Here is a 12,874-nt window from a genome sequence, read left to right as displayed (position 1 = left end):
TAGGATCGTTATATAGAATCCTATTAGTGATCTATATAGGTATTTGCAATAGGGTCATGTGGAATATAAGTTTTGAAATTTTAACTTTAATCAATTCAAGTCTGCCTCTCTACAGTTAAAACTATTTTAATTCACACATTTAAATAGATTTCTGTAATGCATTTTTAACACGTTTAAATAAATTATTTAAATATGAATAAATATAAATTCGAATATTTTTCAAATTTATAAATTATAAAAATATTTAATAATGAAAAATAGTTTAAATACATGCTTTCATTAAATTTTATTATTTCGATTGAGAGGAATAGGATTTGCACTTTTTCTGTTCCCGTTGGTGGATTTTTAGACGGAGGAAAAATCGCTTATTCATAGGAATACAAGTTCTTAATTTTTCTGAATTCAACGCTTATTACTGGGCACTGTATGTACCTCGTTCTTGATACTTTCCTGTCGTGTGGTACCGATTGGGTAATCCGAGCTGTCTCCGAACATTGTCGAGCATCGATCCACTTCGCTGTGGTAGTGGTGTTTGACGTTGATTCGAAAAACGACGTATTCTAGACTGGTGGAGACTTTTTTTATACATTCGAGTAAGTATAGCAACCTCATTTGGTATTTGGCAACTTGTAGCTCAATGTATTATACCACGATATTTTTAACCTAAAATATACTAACATTTTTCTTCCTAGTTTTGAGGTTAGTGTCAGATCTTGGGTTGTTGTGCTGACGCTTCAGATTTCTGAAAAGGAAATAAAATGTATTCAGGGCCGGCAAACAGTGGCCAAAAAAAAATGTCGCTTCGAAAATTTAATACGAGAAGAAAAGTTTTAGTCGATTTGAACTTCTCTTTAAATAAAAGCTAATACAACAAATTTCTTTTTTTTTTTTGTATTTAGTAAAAAAAATGAAAAAAAATTGAATCGAAAAGCACCATTTCTCATGAAATATTTACATGTTTTTAAAAAACCTGGAATCAGTGAAACCATTTATTTCCATCTAGAATCGAATATAAAATGATAAAATAAAAAATTTAAAAGCCACTCAATCACCATTAGGTTGAAAATCCTGTAGAAATTCAATTATTTGGTAGAACATTATTTTCTTCTTATTGCACATTAATATTTGTAATAAAAAATTTTACTATTCCATTTGTTGTAGTAAAATCTTCTTTTTTGGTAGTAATTTACTCTTCTTCGTAGAAAATTTAATTGTTCTTTTTATTTGCTTAAAAAATAATTTCTTTACTTAAAAATTCATGTATTTTGTTAAAAATTTGCCACAATTGGTAGAAAATTCATCTTTTGAGTTGATACTAATTTTTTTTATTGAGAAAATAAATGGTTTTAACTGAAATTTTAATTCTTCGATTTAAACATTCTTATATTTTACGTATGTTGTAACTCATTTGTTGGATGAACTCTTACAAAATTTGGTATGCCGTGTCACTACAAGTTTTTTAAATAAATTTAGAAGCATTTTGTTTGTGTTAACTGATTCTGGCTTTAAATTTAAATCTTTTTTAGTTGAAACATCAACGATTACATTTTTCGTAAGGAATTCATTTTTTGTTCTTGAAAATTTAACTACTCACCTGAACGTAGAACTGCTTTTTGAAAATTCAGTTTGTTAGTTGATAGTTCATCATTTTAGTTGAAAACTTTTTTTTAATAATAATAATAAATCTTTTAAACTGAAAATTCAACTATTCCATGTAAGGTTACGAATTTATCTTCTTCGGTTGCAAATTCAACTTTTTGGTTCATAAATTCATATATTTTGTTGAAAATTGATCTTTTGTAGTCGAATATTAATCTTCAGGGTCACTAATTTATCTTTTTACGTAAGAATTTCATTTCTTTGTTTGAAAATTGAACTAAAAGTTGAAAATTGCTCCACATTTTTTAATATTTGGTTTAAATTTCATATAGTTTGTTAAAAATAATTCTGGTAAAAATGCATTTAATCTTCTTCCATAAAATTTAATCTGTTTGGGGGAAATTTTAAAAACTCATGGGAAATTTATTGGTTTTAAAATACCTTTTTTATACTAAACATTTTAATTTTATCTTTTGTAGTTCAAAATTCATGTATTTGCCTTATGTAGTTTGTGGATGACCCCTGAAAATTTTGTATGACTGTTGCAATTAAAAGTGTTTAAAAATAAATTCAGAAACAAAAAACATTATTCTCTTAAATGTAAGGCTGTTTTTATACTTTAATGAAAAGGGTAGGCCGATAAGGAAAAATAAGAATTTGGCCTTACAAAAGTCAGGGAATCAGGGATTTTCGAAATAGGGCTGTTTCACGATTTTAGATCAAATCGTTTTTTAATACTTAAGTGTAATCCGAACCGAAGGTGCGTTTTAATTTTTTTCTGTTGAGTCGTTCAACAGAAAAAAATTATTAAAAATTGAAGGCAGTAAAACACTTATTCAAATTGGTGTCACGAGGATGTCACGTGACTCAGAGGTTTTCATAATTATCTATCATGTGATGATGTGGATTGGATGAAAACTAATGAAACTCATGATAAAGAGGTTAGGCCACGGTCTACTGCCAATTCTGACTTTTTTGATTTGATAGATTTATTTGTTAAGGTTTATGTGACAAAAAAGTTATCCTGTTATAATAATTGGATTAAGAGTCAGTAGTGCGTTGAAGGAAAGCATAAAGTACAAATATTAACACATTTTAAAATCGTACATACTTACGAATTGTTCAGTAAACATGACTATATTTAAGTACTTTTTTAATAAATTCTTTATACATACCATAAATGTATCTATTTCCGGTAGATTTGCGCTCTTGGCTTTTACGAAACCCTCCTTTGACATTTAAAAAAAAAATATTTTGCTACTTCTATTTTCGATGTACAAATTACCAAAACAAAACATCGGCACAGAAAAATATATTTGAGAATCACTGATTCATGAACTGTGATTGGTGGAAAATCCGACCCCTTTGACGTCAAAGGGGCCCTCCAAACGACATCGTGACAGAAAATTAATATTTCAACATTAACATAAAAATATTAAACAATATGTAAAAAAATTTTATGGGCGTTTTAAAATTAGAATTTTATACACTATAAAATCCATTTATTGAAAAAATGATATCTGACTTTGGAAACAACCCTATTGGAATTTTTTAGCAACGTTGATTAGGACAGATGGTACTTCGACAAAATAAAAAAGGTTTTTCAAAAAATTATAAGATGACACGATTTTAGATAACATAGATTTAATTAATATAGATTCTCCGTAATATTCATGCGCCTTGCCAAGCAAAGACCTTTTGTCATTTCGTATCTCTCGGTCAGCATTATATCTTCCCAGGTCAAAGAAAGTGTCTCTCAACCGGGATTCAGGTAATTCAGAATTTAGGTAGTCAACACCAAATGTAGAGGCTGAATCTGAACAAGGGTTAAATCCTAAGAATTTATGGTAGTCGGTTATTTAATGTACCCAGAACTTTCTCAACTTTTCGGGATTAACCATTACATTTGAAATGCTAAGTTCTGTTCCGAGAGAACGCCCACGCCTACGTTGTCAATTACCTGTCAGTATTTGACTGTCAGTCATCGATTTCGGTTCAACAAGTTCAGTTTAACAAGTTCGGTTCAACAAGTTCGTTTGCTTAAAAAGAAAGAAAAAAATGGCAACAATACCAAGAAAAATTTTATCTGTAAGATCACCGCGAGAAAATCGTGAACCTACAAAACCTTCGAAAACTGTGAATATAAGTAAAGTTATAGTGAAAACAAAGAATCTAAGACATATGTTTCAATTTGCGTACAAGAACAGTGACACGATAAAGAAATTTGCTGTTTGTCTGTTATGCAAAGCAAACGGTGATGATAAGGAAATAAAAATGACTGAAGGAAATACTTCAGGTCTATCGAAGCATTTACGCAATTATCATGAAGCAGAATACGAAGCAACGTATTTAAAGTCAAAGGTTTGTGCTAAAATATGATCTTCCTTGTTGACATTTTTTTACTCTTAAAATCTTTGAAGTCTAAATAGCACAACGCAGAGGAAATTTGGAGTCATTGTCAACAATAAATCTTCAATTATTAATATCTCTGAAAATTTAGAACATTTTTCTACATTTGATTTTAAAGATAAATTTTACTGGAATTGATTCAAATAATTACAAAGATTTAAGACACGTATTGTGTGAGTGCAAACAGTATTAAAAGCTTACATTTGTAGACAAAAATTTTGGTAAAATTTTCGTGCTAAATTAAAAGAATGCCATGCATACAAATAGTATGGAAACATACTTTTTTTTAATAACCCAGTGGGCACAAGCGTTAAAGTACATCTTTAGAATGGCGCAAAAATGTCTAAGTCAGTCCATACAACGTTCCACAAAGATAGAATGTACCAGAGACGTTTTAAAGACGTATTTCGAACATAAACATTTTTAGAACATTATTTGGTCTGACCTAGGACAGTTTTTAAAACGTTCAAATTACGTCTTTTGACTTGTACGTCCAAGAAACGTTTTTACGGCGTTCCAATTACGTTATAAAATGTTGTGTCCACTGGGAAGGGTTGAGAAAAATTTTGTTTTCCAAATTTTACAAAATTGTATTGTTCTGAGAGAAATACAAATTTGGTATAAAACACAAGATAGAGAAAAGTCAGAAAAGACTTTTTGAGAAGAATATTAGCATTGCTTTCTTAACTTATTTCGTATATCGTTTTGTTTTAGGATGGCAGTGCAGAACTAGATGAGCATATTTTGTTTGAAAATTACTATATTACACACAAATTCTGTTAAAACACAAATGTACGTTATTGTGTATCTTTCCATAATCTCGTTTGCTAATATAGTAATAAAAAATGTTGAAATTCAAATGTTACTTAAAATTTAAAGTATAGTAATAACTTTCTCTTTTTCAGCGTCGTTTTTTGTTAAAATTATTATCATTTATTGAAAAAATATATATTTTTCCTTTTTTTTTAACGACCTATGAAAAAATCGTCTATTATACTGTAATATCGAGAAGACATTTACTATAGATGACTGTTTATTTACAATATTGTTAATAATAATAACAATTGATATTCAGCGCCACATTTTTTAAATAAAATATAACCACTTACATTGCTGAAACGTTATTTAGAAAAAAAAATTCTTGATGGAAAACGCTCATTTTTAAAAAATGTTTATGATATTGTTAGTAGATAACAATTCAAATATTTAATATTTATCATTTTTTGCTGCTACCTAATGCTTATTTTGTACTCTGTATACTACTTTTGCGAGATATTTAGGTATTTTTAATGAACATAATGTTTATTGTTGCGGTTGAGCACTTAATGAAAATAATTGTTTAAAACAATTGGTTGAAATCTTAAAATGAATATTTATTTTCCTGAAGTGTATCTGCAATAATTCTGATAGTCAGCGACTTTTCAAATCTTTTCTTCGGAGAAAATCCATATATTCGTAAAATGTCAAAGTTTTACGTTCTATTTGTTTAAATAATAAACTTGTCGTTGATTAAGAAAGCCTAATTTCAAGCAGTCTTTACTAAATATTTTTCGTAAAAATCCGTAAGTGAAACAAAATTGTTTGATTACAGAAATGCATGATATGAGAAAAGTTGGTTAATAACATTTTTAATAACTATAGCAATATTTTGTATTTAAAAATCTATCTAAAAAGGTTTTAAAAGTAGTTTTTAATTTAGGTTTGTTTAAATGATTATCAACTGTTATAAAATGACAAAAAAAGTCATTTGTGAATAGCTGGTTGTAATACCGCAAAGAAATATATAATTTTTCTTTTAGAAATGGATAAGAGGATAATCATTTGATTTTAAAAATGATTGGTTTACATTATTTATCTAAAAGAAATTATCATTTTACTTACTTGGTCTGACTTTTGCATTCAATTGCATTAAAAAGAAGCAAAAATAATTAAAAACTTGATGTTTTTTGCCAATAAACGAAAAAATATATGAAAAAATAAGAGTAACTATCACTAATAGTTAAAAAAAAGTCATGAAAATATGTAGTTTAATGCGAATAAAATTTAATTTTGAGATAAATTTTGAAAGCATTTCGAACTACATATTTCTATGATTTATTTTGCTGATATTATTGATTTTATTATTTGTTGAGGTTACAAAAATTATTTATTGTTAAAATTATTAATGTAGCTAATGAAAAAATTAATAATATTAAAGACCTCAATGACAAAAATATTTAAAACATATACATGATCAGAAGAATTAATAAAATATATATTACGTATATCCAATATAAATATAATAATAATAATTAAAACATGTAAGACTACATCTTACGTTGCACAGTAAAGAATCTTTGTACCTTTAAAATCTTAACAATTCCATGTTTTGAATAAAATATTTTTTTTAAAGTATTAGTAATTGTAATTAAAATGTTTGAGGGAATAATTTGTTAAAAAGTCAATGACAAGACTAATAAATGAAAAAATGGATTTAATATTATTTTATATAATGTATATATTTATTTCAATTGAACCGAACATCATATATACATTTATACAGTTCCGTCATTTATTTGTTGCATAATCTTGAAAGCTTTTTTCTCGCTGCATTCAACCCCTAATAATATTATTTAAAAAATTTAATTAAAGAGGATATTGAATTAAATAGTTAATTATATTATTGCAAACCTCATTTCTAAAATGAGCAGGCTATAAACTATTGAACTCTATAAATAAACGTACGGTACTCATGACGCACAGTGGAAGGAAATTCACTTTTTTCATTCAGCTTGACGCTCCGAACTTTTATCTCCTCTATTTGTTTCTTAATAATTTTTTCACTTAAAGTATGGAAAAACTGACATTTTGTACATATCAATTTTTTACGCTTCAATAACTGATCAGGAAAACTTTGTAATGTCTTATATAAATGCTTAGGGGCTCATAAAATACAAATAATTTGTTTATTATTCCATTTATTTGTTATAAAAAAATTTGATAAACAAATTTTAAATAGTCTTATTATTCGTAATATTTTTGTTTTGTTAAAAGTGATTTACATCAATGTAGGAATGACATTTATTAACAAAAATAATTTAAAAGTTTATAATAACTATTGTTTAGAGCAATTCTTGTGGCAAAATATTAGAATTTGAGATTATTCAAATTATAATTTTCTTCAATCACCAGAACGACTTCAGATATTCTTTAAAATAATAAATATTTAATAATATTTGATAAAATATAACAATTTAAATTTTTGTAAACAAATTCAAAATTTTGGTCCTTTCACATGGAATTTTTTTTTTGCACTGGAAATGTTTTAAGCTGTTGGACGAGTGACTGCTAGTCACAAAAATATTTGAGAAGTTAACAATAACCATTGTTATCAATCATTCTCGTGAAAAAATATTCAAATGTAAGGCTTTATCAAAATCCTTATTTTCATTAATTGCTACAATGGCTACGGATATACCTAAAAATATGTATCTTTGATCATATTTAGTAGAATATAACAGATTACAAGTTTATAAACAATTTACATGAACAATTTCGAAGTTTTGGCAGTTTCGCTTGGCAAAAGTCGGGTTTTCAATCCTAATAGATTGAAAATGAATCATAACACTGCATGCTAAGATTCACTCAATACAAAATCTTTTGACAAGAACCCATCGACTTGGGCAATTTAAATTTGATAAAACCTTAAGTTTAAATATTTTGTCTCAAGAATTGTTAATAACAGTGGTTATTGTTAACTTTTATAATATTTTTGTGACTAGCAGTCATTCGTCCAATAGCTTAAAACATTTCCAGTGTAAAAAAAAATTTCTATGCGAACGGGCCAACATTTTAAACCTGTTTATCTCATTTTTTACAAAAAACTTAATTGTTATATTTGATCAAATATTATTAAATATTTATTATTTTAAGGAATACCTGAAGTCGTTCTGGCCATTGTAGGAAATTGTAATTTTAAAAATCTCAAATTATAATATTTTACCACAAAAATTGTGTATCACAGTGGTTATTCTAAACTGTTAAATTATTGTTGTTATTAAATGTCATTCCTACATTAATGTGAAGCACTTTTAGCAAAAAAAATTGTTTTACCGATAATAAGACTATTTGTCAATTTGTTCATAAAATTGGTTTATAACAAATAAATGGAATGATAAACATATTATTTGTATTATATGAGTCCCCAAACATTCATTTAAGACAGTATAAAGTTTTCCTGATCAGTTATTAAAGCGTAAAAAATTTTTATGTAAAAAATTTTAGTTTTTCCATAGTTTGAGTGGCAAAATTATTAATAAAAAATAGAGGAGACAACAGTTCGGAGAGTCAGATCTATAGAATCTAATAATCTTTAATTTAAAACAAAAAATTCAAAATAAAAAAAAATTGATGACTCTGGACAGCTTATCATCATGGCTGATGACAGCTTATAGTATGTTTATTTTAGAAATGAGGTTTGCAATAATATAATTAACTATTTAATTAAAAATCTCCGTTAAATTAAAATTTGAAAAATAAATCATAGAAATATGAAGTATGAACTGCTTTCAAAATATATCTCAAAATTAAATTTTATTCAGATTAAACTACATATTTTTATGACTTTCTTTTTTTTAATAAATCATAATAGTTACTCTTATTTTTTCATATATTTTTGGTTTGTTTATATGCAAAAAGCATCAAGTTTTTCATTATTTTTGCTTTTTCTTAATGCAATTCAATGAAAAAGTCAGACCCACTTTTTGTGGCGTTATCTGTAGGATTAGTTTGACCGATATTTTCCCTCCGGATCGTAAGAAAACTACTACTTCATACACATACACGGTCGAAGGAGGGGACCGGTAATAACCAACTTTCATGTTACATTATCTCTCAAATTCATGAAATCTGTTAGTTGGGTTGTGTTATATACGTATTTACTTTTTCATTTTTTGCATCCATTACTCAAGAACTTCTCTGAACTTCAGGAACCAGACAACTGGGAGGACATCTGCAAGGATCAGACTGATACTGGAGCTGCTACTATGGCTGGTTTTCAGGTGAGTTTTGTTTTGTAAATATGTATTATAAAAAATTATGGGGAAAAAATCTTTATAGTCAGAGGTTGTGACAACATAACAGCCAAACTTAAGAAATTATAGTTGTTAAGGATAGACAAAGACGCTCTCAAAAATCAGGCTTAGAATTTAAAAAGTGACGACTCAGAACCGAGGTTCATTAGGTCAAAGTTAGATTTTGGTAAAAACTACCTAACTTCAAATCCACTTCGTACATTCCCAAAAAACCTGGCATTTGTTTGGGACTTGGTCCAAGTAACTTGAAAAAAAAAAAAATAGGTCTGTCCTAGGCTTATGCATATACTTAAACATTGGTTAAAATATATAGATTCATGCTTGCCCGTATTTCTTTTTGTATTTAGAATAAATTAATTTTTACGTAAATTTTACAAGAATGAAGTATTTTCACAAAAATAGTATTGATTAAAAGCCCTTGTAGTCCTAGCGTCATACATATACGTGCATATGGACATATAACGGAAGAACGGCGGTTTCTAGGATTTTTGTATTCAAAAGAAGATACATGTACCTACTCTATGAGAAAATCCAAGTGCTTTCGCTCAGATTGGAATCAACCAAATATTACTTCCAAGGGTCTAATGAAGTGATTTTATCCATTTTTTATCAATTTTAAAGGGGGGTTAAACTGACCTTTATTGACCCTCATTCTTTCATAATAATCTCATAAAAACATGTTGAAACTTTTTCAAAGCATGAAATATCACAATGGACAAAATGTCATTTGTTACTTTTTAATATAAATTTATGACATTTATGTGAATTCTTTAATGAATACTATTTTTGTTTAAAATACTACTTTCTTCGTCAAATTCACGTGAAAATTAATTCATTTTTTTTTATCAAGAAATTTTCTTATTAAAGCAAATTAACATGTGTTTTAACCTAGTTCTAAGCCTAGGACAGACCTGTTTTTTTCTTCTGACCAATTAAACCAAGGCCCAATAAAATATCAAGACCTTTCAGGAAGTTAAAAAATAATTCGATGTAAATATTTTATCCTGATATTATATTGATAAATTTATTAAATCACGGAAATGGGTAAAATGGCTGAGATTAAAATTTCGCAACTTTTCGGCAACCAAAATTAACTTTGATAATTAATTTTAATTTTGTTACCACCTACTGTACACTGTTCAAAATTTTTGGAATTCTAAAACACTTCTTCAATACAAGCGTAAGCTAAACTTGCAAACAAGGTATTGGAATGGTGAAATTGCAATACATGTATTTTAAGTGTTGCAATTCGTGAATTAACCGCAGCGCGAACTCTCCCAGATATTATAAAATTCCAATAAATCTTGCATTTTAGCATTATACCCTACGTTCCGAAAATAATCTACCAATAAATTGACTGGAAGTTTCCAAAATAAATTTTTTGCAGTGTACGGGTGCTTAATCTTACTATTGTTTCTAATTGTATTCTTCTTTTCGTTTTATTGACAGACAAGTGGTAATGCTCTGTGGGCTATTTTCGAGGCAGAATCTGCATTTTTCCCTGAAGACTTGAAGCTTATATTGAAAGCAACAAAATATGACAACTTATTTTCTTTGGAAAATTTTACTGAAAAAGACAAGGAGAAAATTGAAGTATTTATGCAAACCATCCTATATCAAATCATCAAAGAAGAAGATCGTGAACTGTATTATGGGATTTTTAAAGACCATCCTGAAAGGTTTGTATTTGTTGGAGGTCACGAGCAAACATTGACTGCAATGATTAAATTGGCCAAGAGGGTAGCTACGTCACACAGATGGTCTAAAGACCCGGCTTTTGTTTCTACAACTTCCAGAAAATCACTGGAACAATCTAGTGTAAAGCAAGAAACTGATGAAGAGAGAATACTGACTTTGAAAACCACACTGGATACCAATGTGAACAAGTATATCCAAGAAAATTATTCAGGTCAGCCACTGGCTCAGGTTTCAGCCAGAGTAGTAGCAGATGGCCTTGGTTCATACATTGCTACATTGGGGTGTCCTTTTGCCGACTGTAAAAAGTTAACAAAAATTACAAGAAACAAGACCAGATGGAACACATCTAACTTCTATGCTCACGTAAATACACATTGCTCGCAAAAGAAACAGCCAAGAAACACTGTGAATTTGGTGCAAATGCTTTCTCAGATGAAAGAGCAAACTTCCGAAAATCAGAATAGTGAAAACAATTTGAAGGGAGAAGATCCGAATCCTAAAAGGATCAAGAATTCTGATTCCTCGTCTGGCGAAGAAGGATTGGAATCTTCTCGTATATATATAGGCCAAAGTTTAGCTAATGAAGATTGTGGATGGTTGTTTGCCCAGCAAGCGACTCATATGCAAATTATAAAGCAAGAAGCAGATAATGAAGAGGAAAATTGCAGGATGGAAAGGAATAATGAAGCCAAACTTGTCACTGCAGTTCTAGTGAATACTATAAAAGAGACGAATCTACATTCCAGCAAGGCAGATTGGAATTTTCCGGATGTGGAGAGAGTGAACGAGTGACAACTCTTCTCCACAAAACGCAAAATTTAGATCAGTTCAGTCGCTCCAAACTTGAGGAAAGAAAACATGTGATTGCTGCTCAAAATAGTCAGCAAATCATTGAATATGTACAAATTTCGAATGAAATCTACGTTCTTTTAGAGGAAAAGGACGAACTTGAGTTTCTTACTTATTTCATAGAAAAATTAGGAGTAGAATTTTGTCAAAAAATTTACTATTTATACATTTTCTTAAATAAATTAATTATGTTTACCAGTCTCTCCAACTTAAATTGATGGATTTGATTATTCATTTAATTTTATTCTCTGTGATCATTTTATCATTAGTTGAATTTTTTTACAGAAATATTGAAACGCTAGCATTATCAATCGGACGCTTTGCGCGCGTGTAATTCCCCGATTTGAAAAATGGAATAAGATTTTATATGAAATCAAAATTTCGAATATCTGTGCGTTTTTATTTTTTTTTGTTTTGTTTTGAAACTCATATAAATATAATTTTCGTAATATTCCTGAGAAATTTCGAAAATATTTTTTAAGATTCAAGATATTTTAAAAAAGTGTAATGTATAATTGTTATTTCAGTCAAAAAAATATTTTACAATAACTCATTAACAGTTGAAGTCATGCAAAAAATACGAATTCCGAACAAAATAGTTGATTCTTCAACCAAAACAGTTTAACTTTACCAACAAGAAGAAATTTTCAACAGAAGCATTAATTTTCAACCAAATTTTTGAATGATCTACCAAGAAAGTTAATTTTCTGCTAAAAGTATCTATTTTTAATTGATAGACTCATAATGTCATTTTCAACCGAAGAAATTAATTTTCAATTTATATACTGAATCTTCAAACAAAACATGAATTTTTAACACAGTAGTTCAACATTTAACCAAGTAATTAAATTTTGGAACAAAAAATATGAATTCTCAACGCAAAATGCATTAATTGATGCTTAAATCCAAAAGGATGTTAACTTTTAATACAAAAACAGACGAATTTAATCAGAAAGATTTATTCTCAACGAAAAATATAATATATGATTGATATTTCGGTCAAAAAAGAATTGCTTGTTAAATAAAAAATAGTTGAATATGATTAAAAAGGAGATACATTTATAAGAAAATAGTTGAATCAACTACAACAGATAAATTTCCAATCAGTTATATTTAAAAAAAAAAAAAGGATTAAATTTCCACCAAAAGACGTAGCTTTTTTGACCAAAAACACAAATTTAAAAAAAAATATTTGCTTTTTGAACAAAAACAGACTTTTCAGTCAAGAAAGAAAAAAATGTCATCAA

The 12,874-nt window shown here is 28.1% G+C and overlaps 1 protein-coding gene across 3 annotated transcripts; it reads left to right on the top strand.

The window, feature by feature from the left end:
• Positions 1–499: 499 nt before the first annotated feature.
• Positions 500–11,843, top strand: LOC117182131. Of its 3 annotated transcripts, XM_033375175.1 has the most exons (4): positions 500–593; positions 3,801–3,960; positions 8,958–9,047; positions 10,530–11,843. In XM_033375175.1, the coding sequence occupies exons 2-4, from the start codon at positions 3,874–3,876 to the stop codon at positions 11,568–11,570; spliced, it is 1,218 nt and encodes a 405-aa protein (XP_033231066.1). In that variant the 5' UTR covers positions 500–593; positions 3,801–3,873; the 3' UTR covers positions 11,571–11,843. The 3 variants fall into 3 exon arrangements, with proteins under 3 accessions (XP_033231066.1, XP_033231064.1, XP_033231065.1); XM_033375173.1 differs by lacking the exon at positions 500–593 and having other exon boundaries at positions 3,477–3,960; XM_033375174.1 differs by lacking the exon at positions 500–593 and having other exon boundaries at positions 3,478–3,960; positions 8,976–9,047.
• The last annotated feature ends 1,031 nt before the right edge of the window (positions 11,844–12,874 follow it).

This window comes from Belonocnema kinseyi, chromosome 10, assembly GCF_010883055.1.
Source record: "Belonocnema kinseyi isolate 2016_QV_RU_SX_M_011 chromosome 10, B_treatae_v1, whole genome shotgun sequence".
Lineage (NCBI taxonomy): Eukaryota > Metazoa > Arthropoda > Insecta > Hymenoptera > Cynipidae > Belonocnema > Belonocnema kinseyi.
The sequence above is the reverse complement of the archived record's forward strand: the minus strand, read 5'-3'. Positions and strand labels throughout refer to the sequence as shown.

What these genes read in the sequence shown, in the direction of transcription:
- LOC117182131 (XM_033375173.1), top strand. Translation starts at nt 3,658, where the DNA reads ATGGCAACAATACCAAGAAAAATTTTATCTGTAAGATCACCGCGAGAA. An exon ending in CAACGTATTTAAAGTCAAAG is followed by an intron (nt 3,961 to 8,957) that starts GTTTGTGCTAAA and finishes CCATTACTCAAG; the next exon opens with AACTTCTCTGAACTTCAGGA. An exon ending in CTACTATGGCTGGTTTTCAG is followed by an intron (nt 9,048 to 10,529) that starts GTGAGTTTTGTT and finishes TTTTATTGACAG; the next exon opens with ACAAGTGGTAATGCTCTGTG.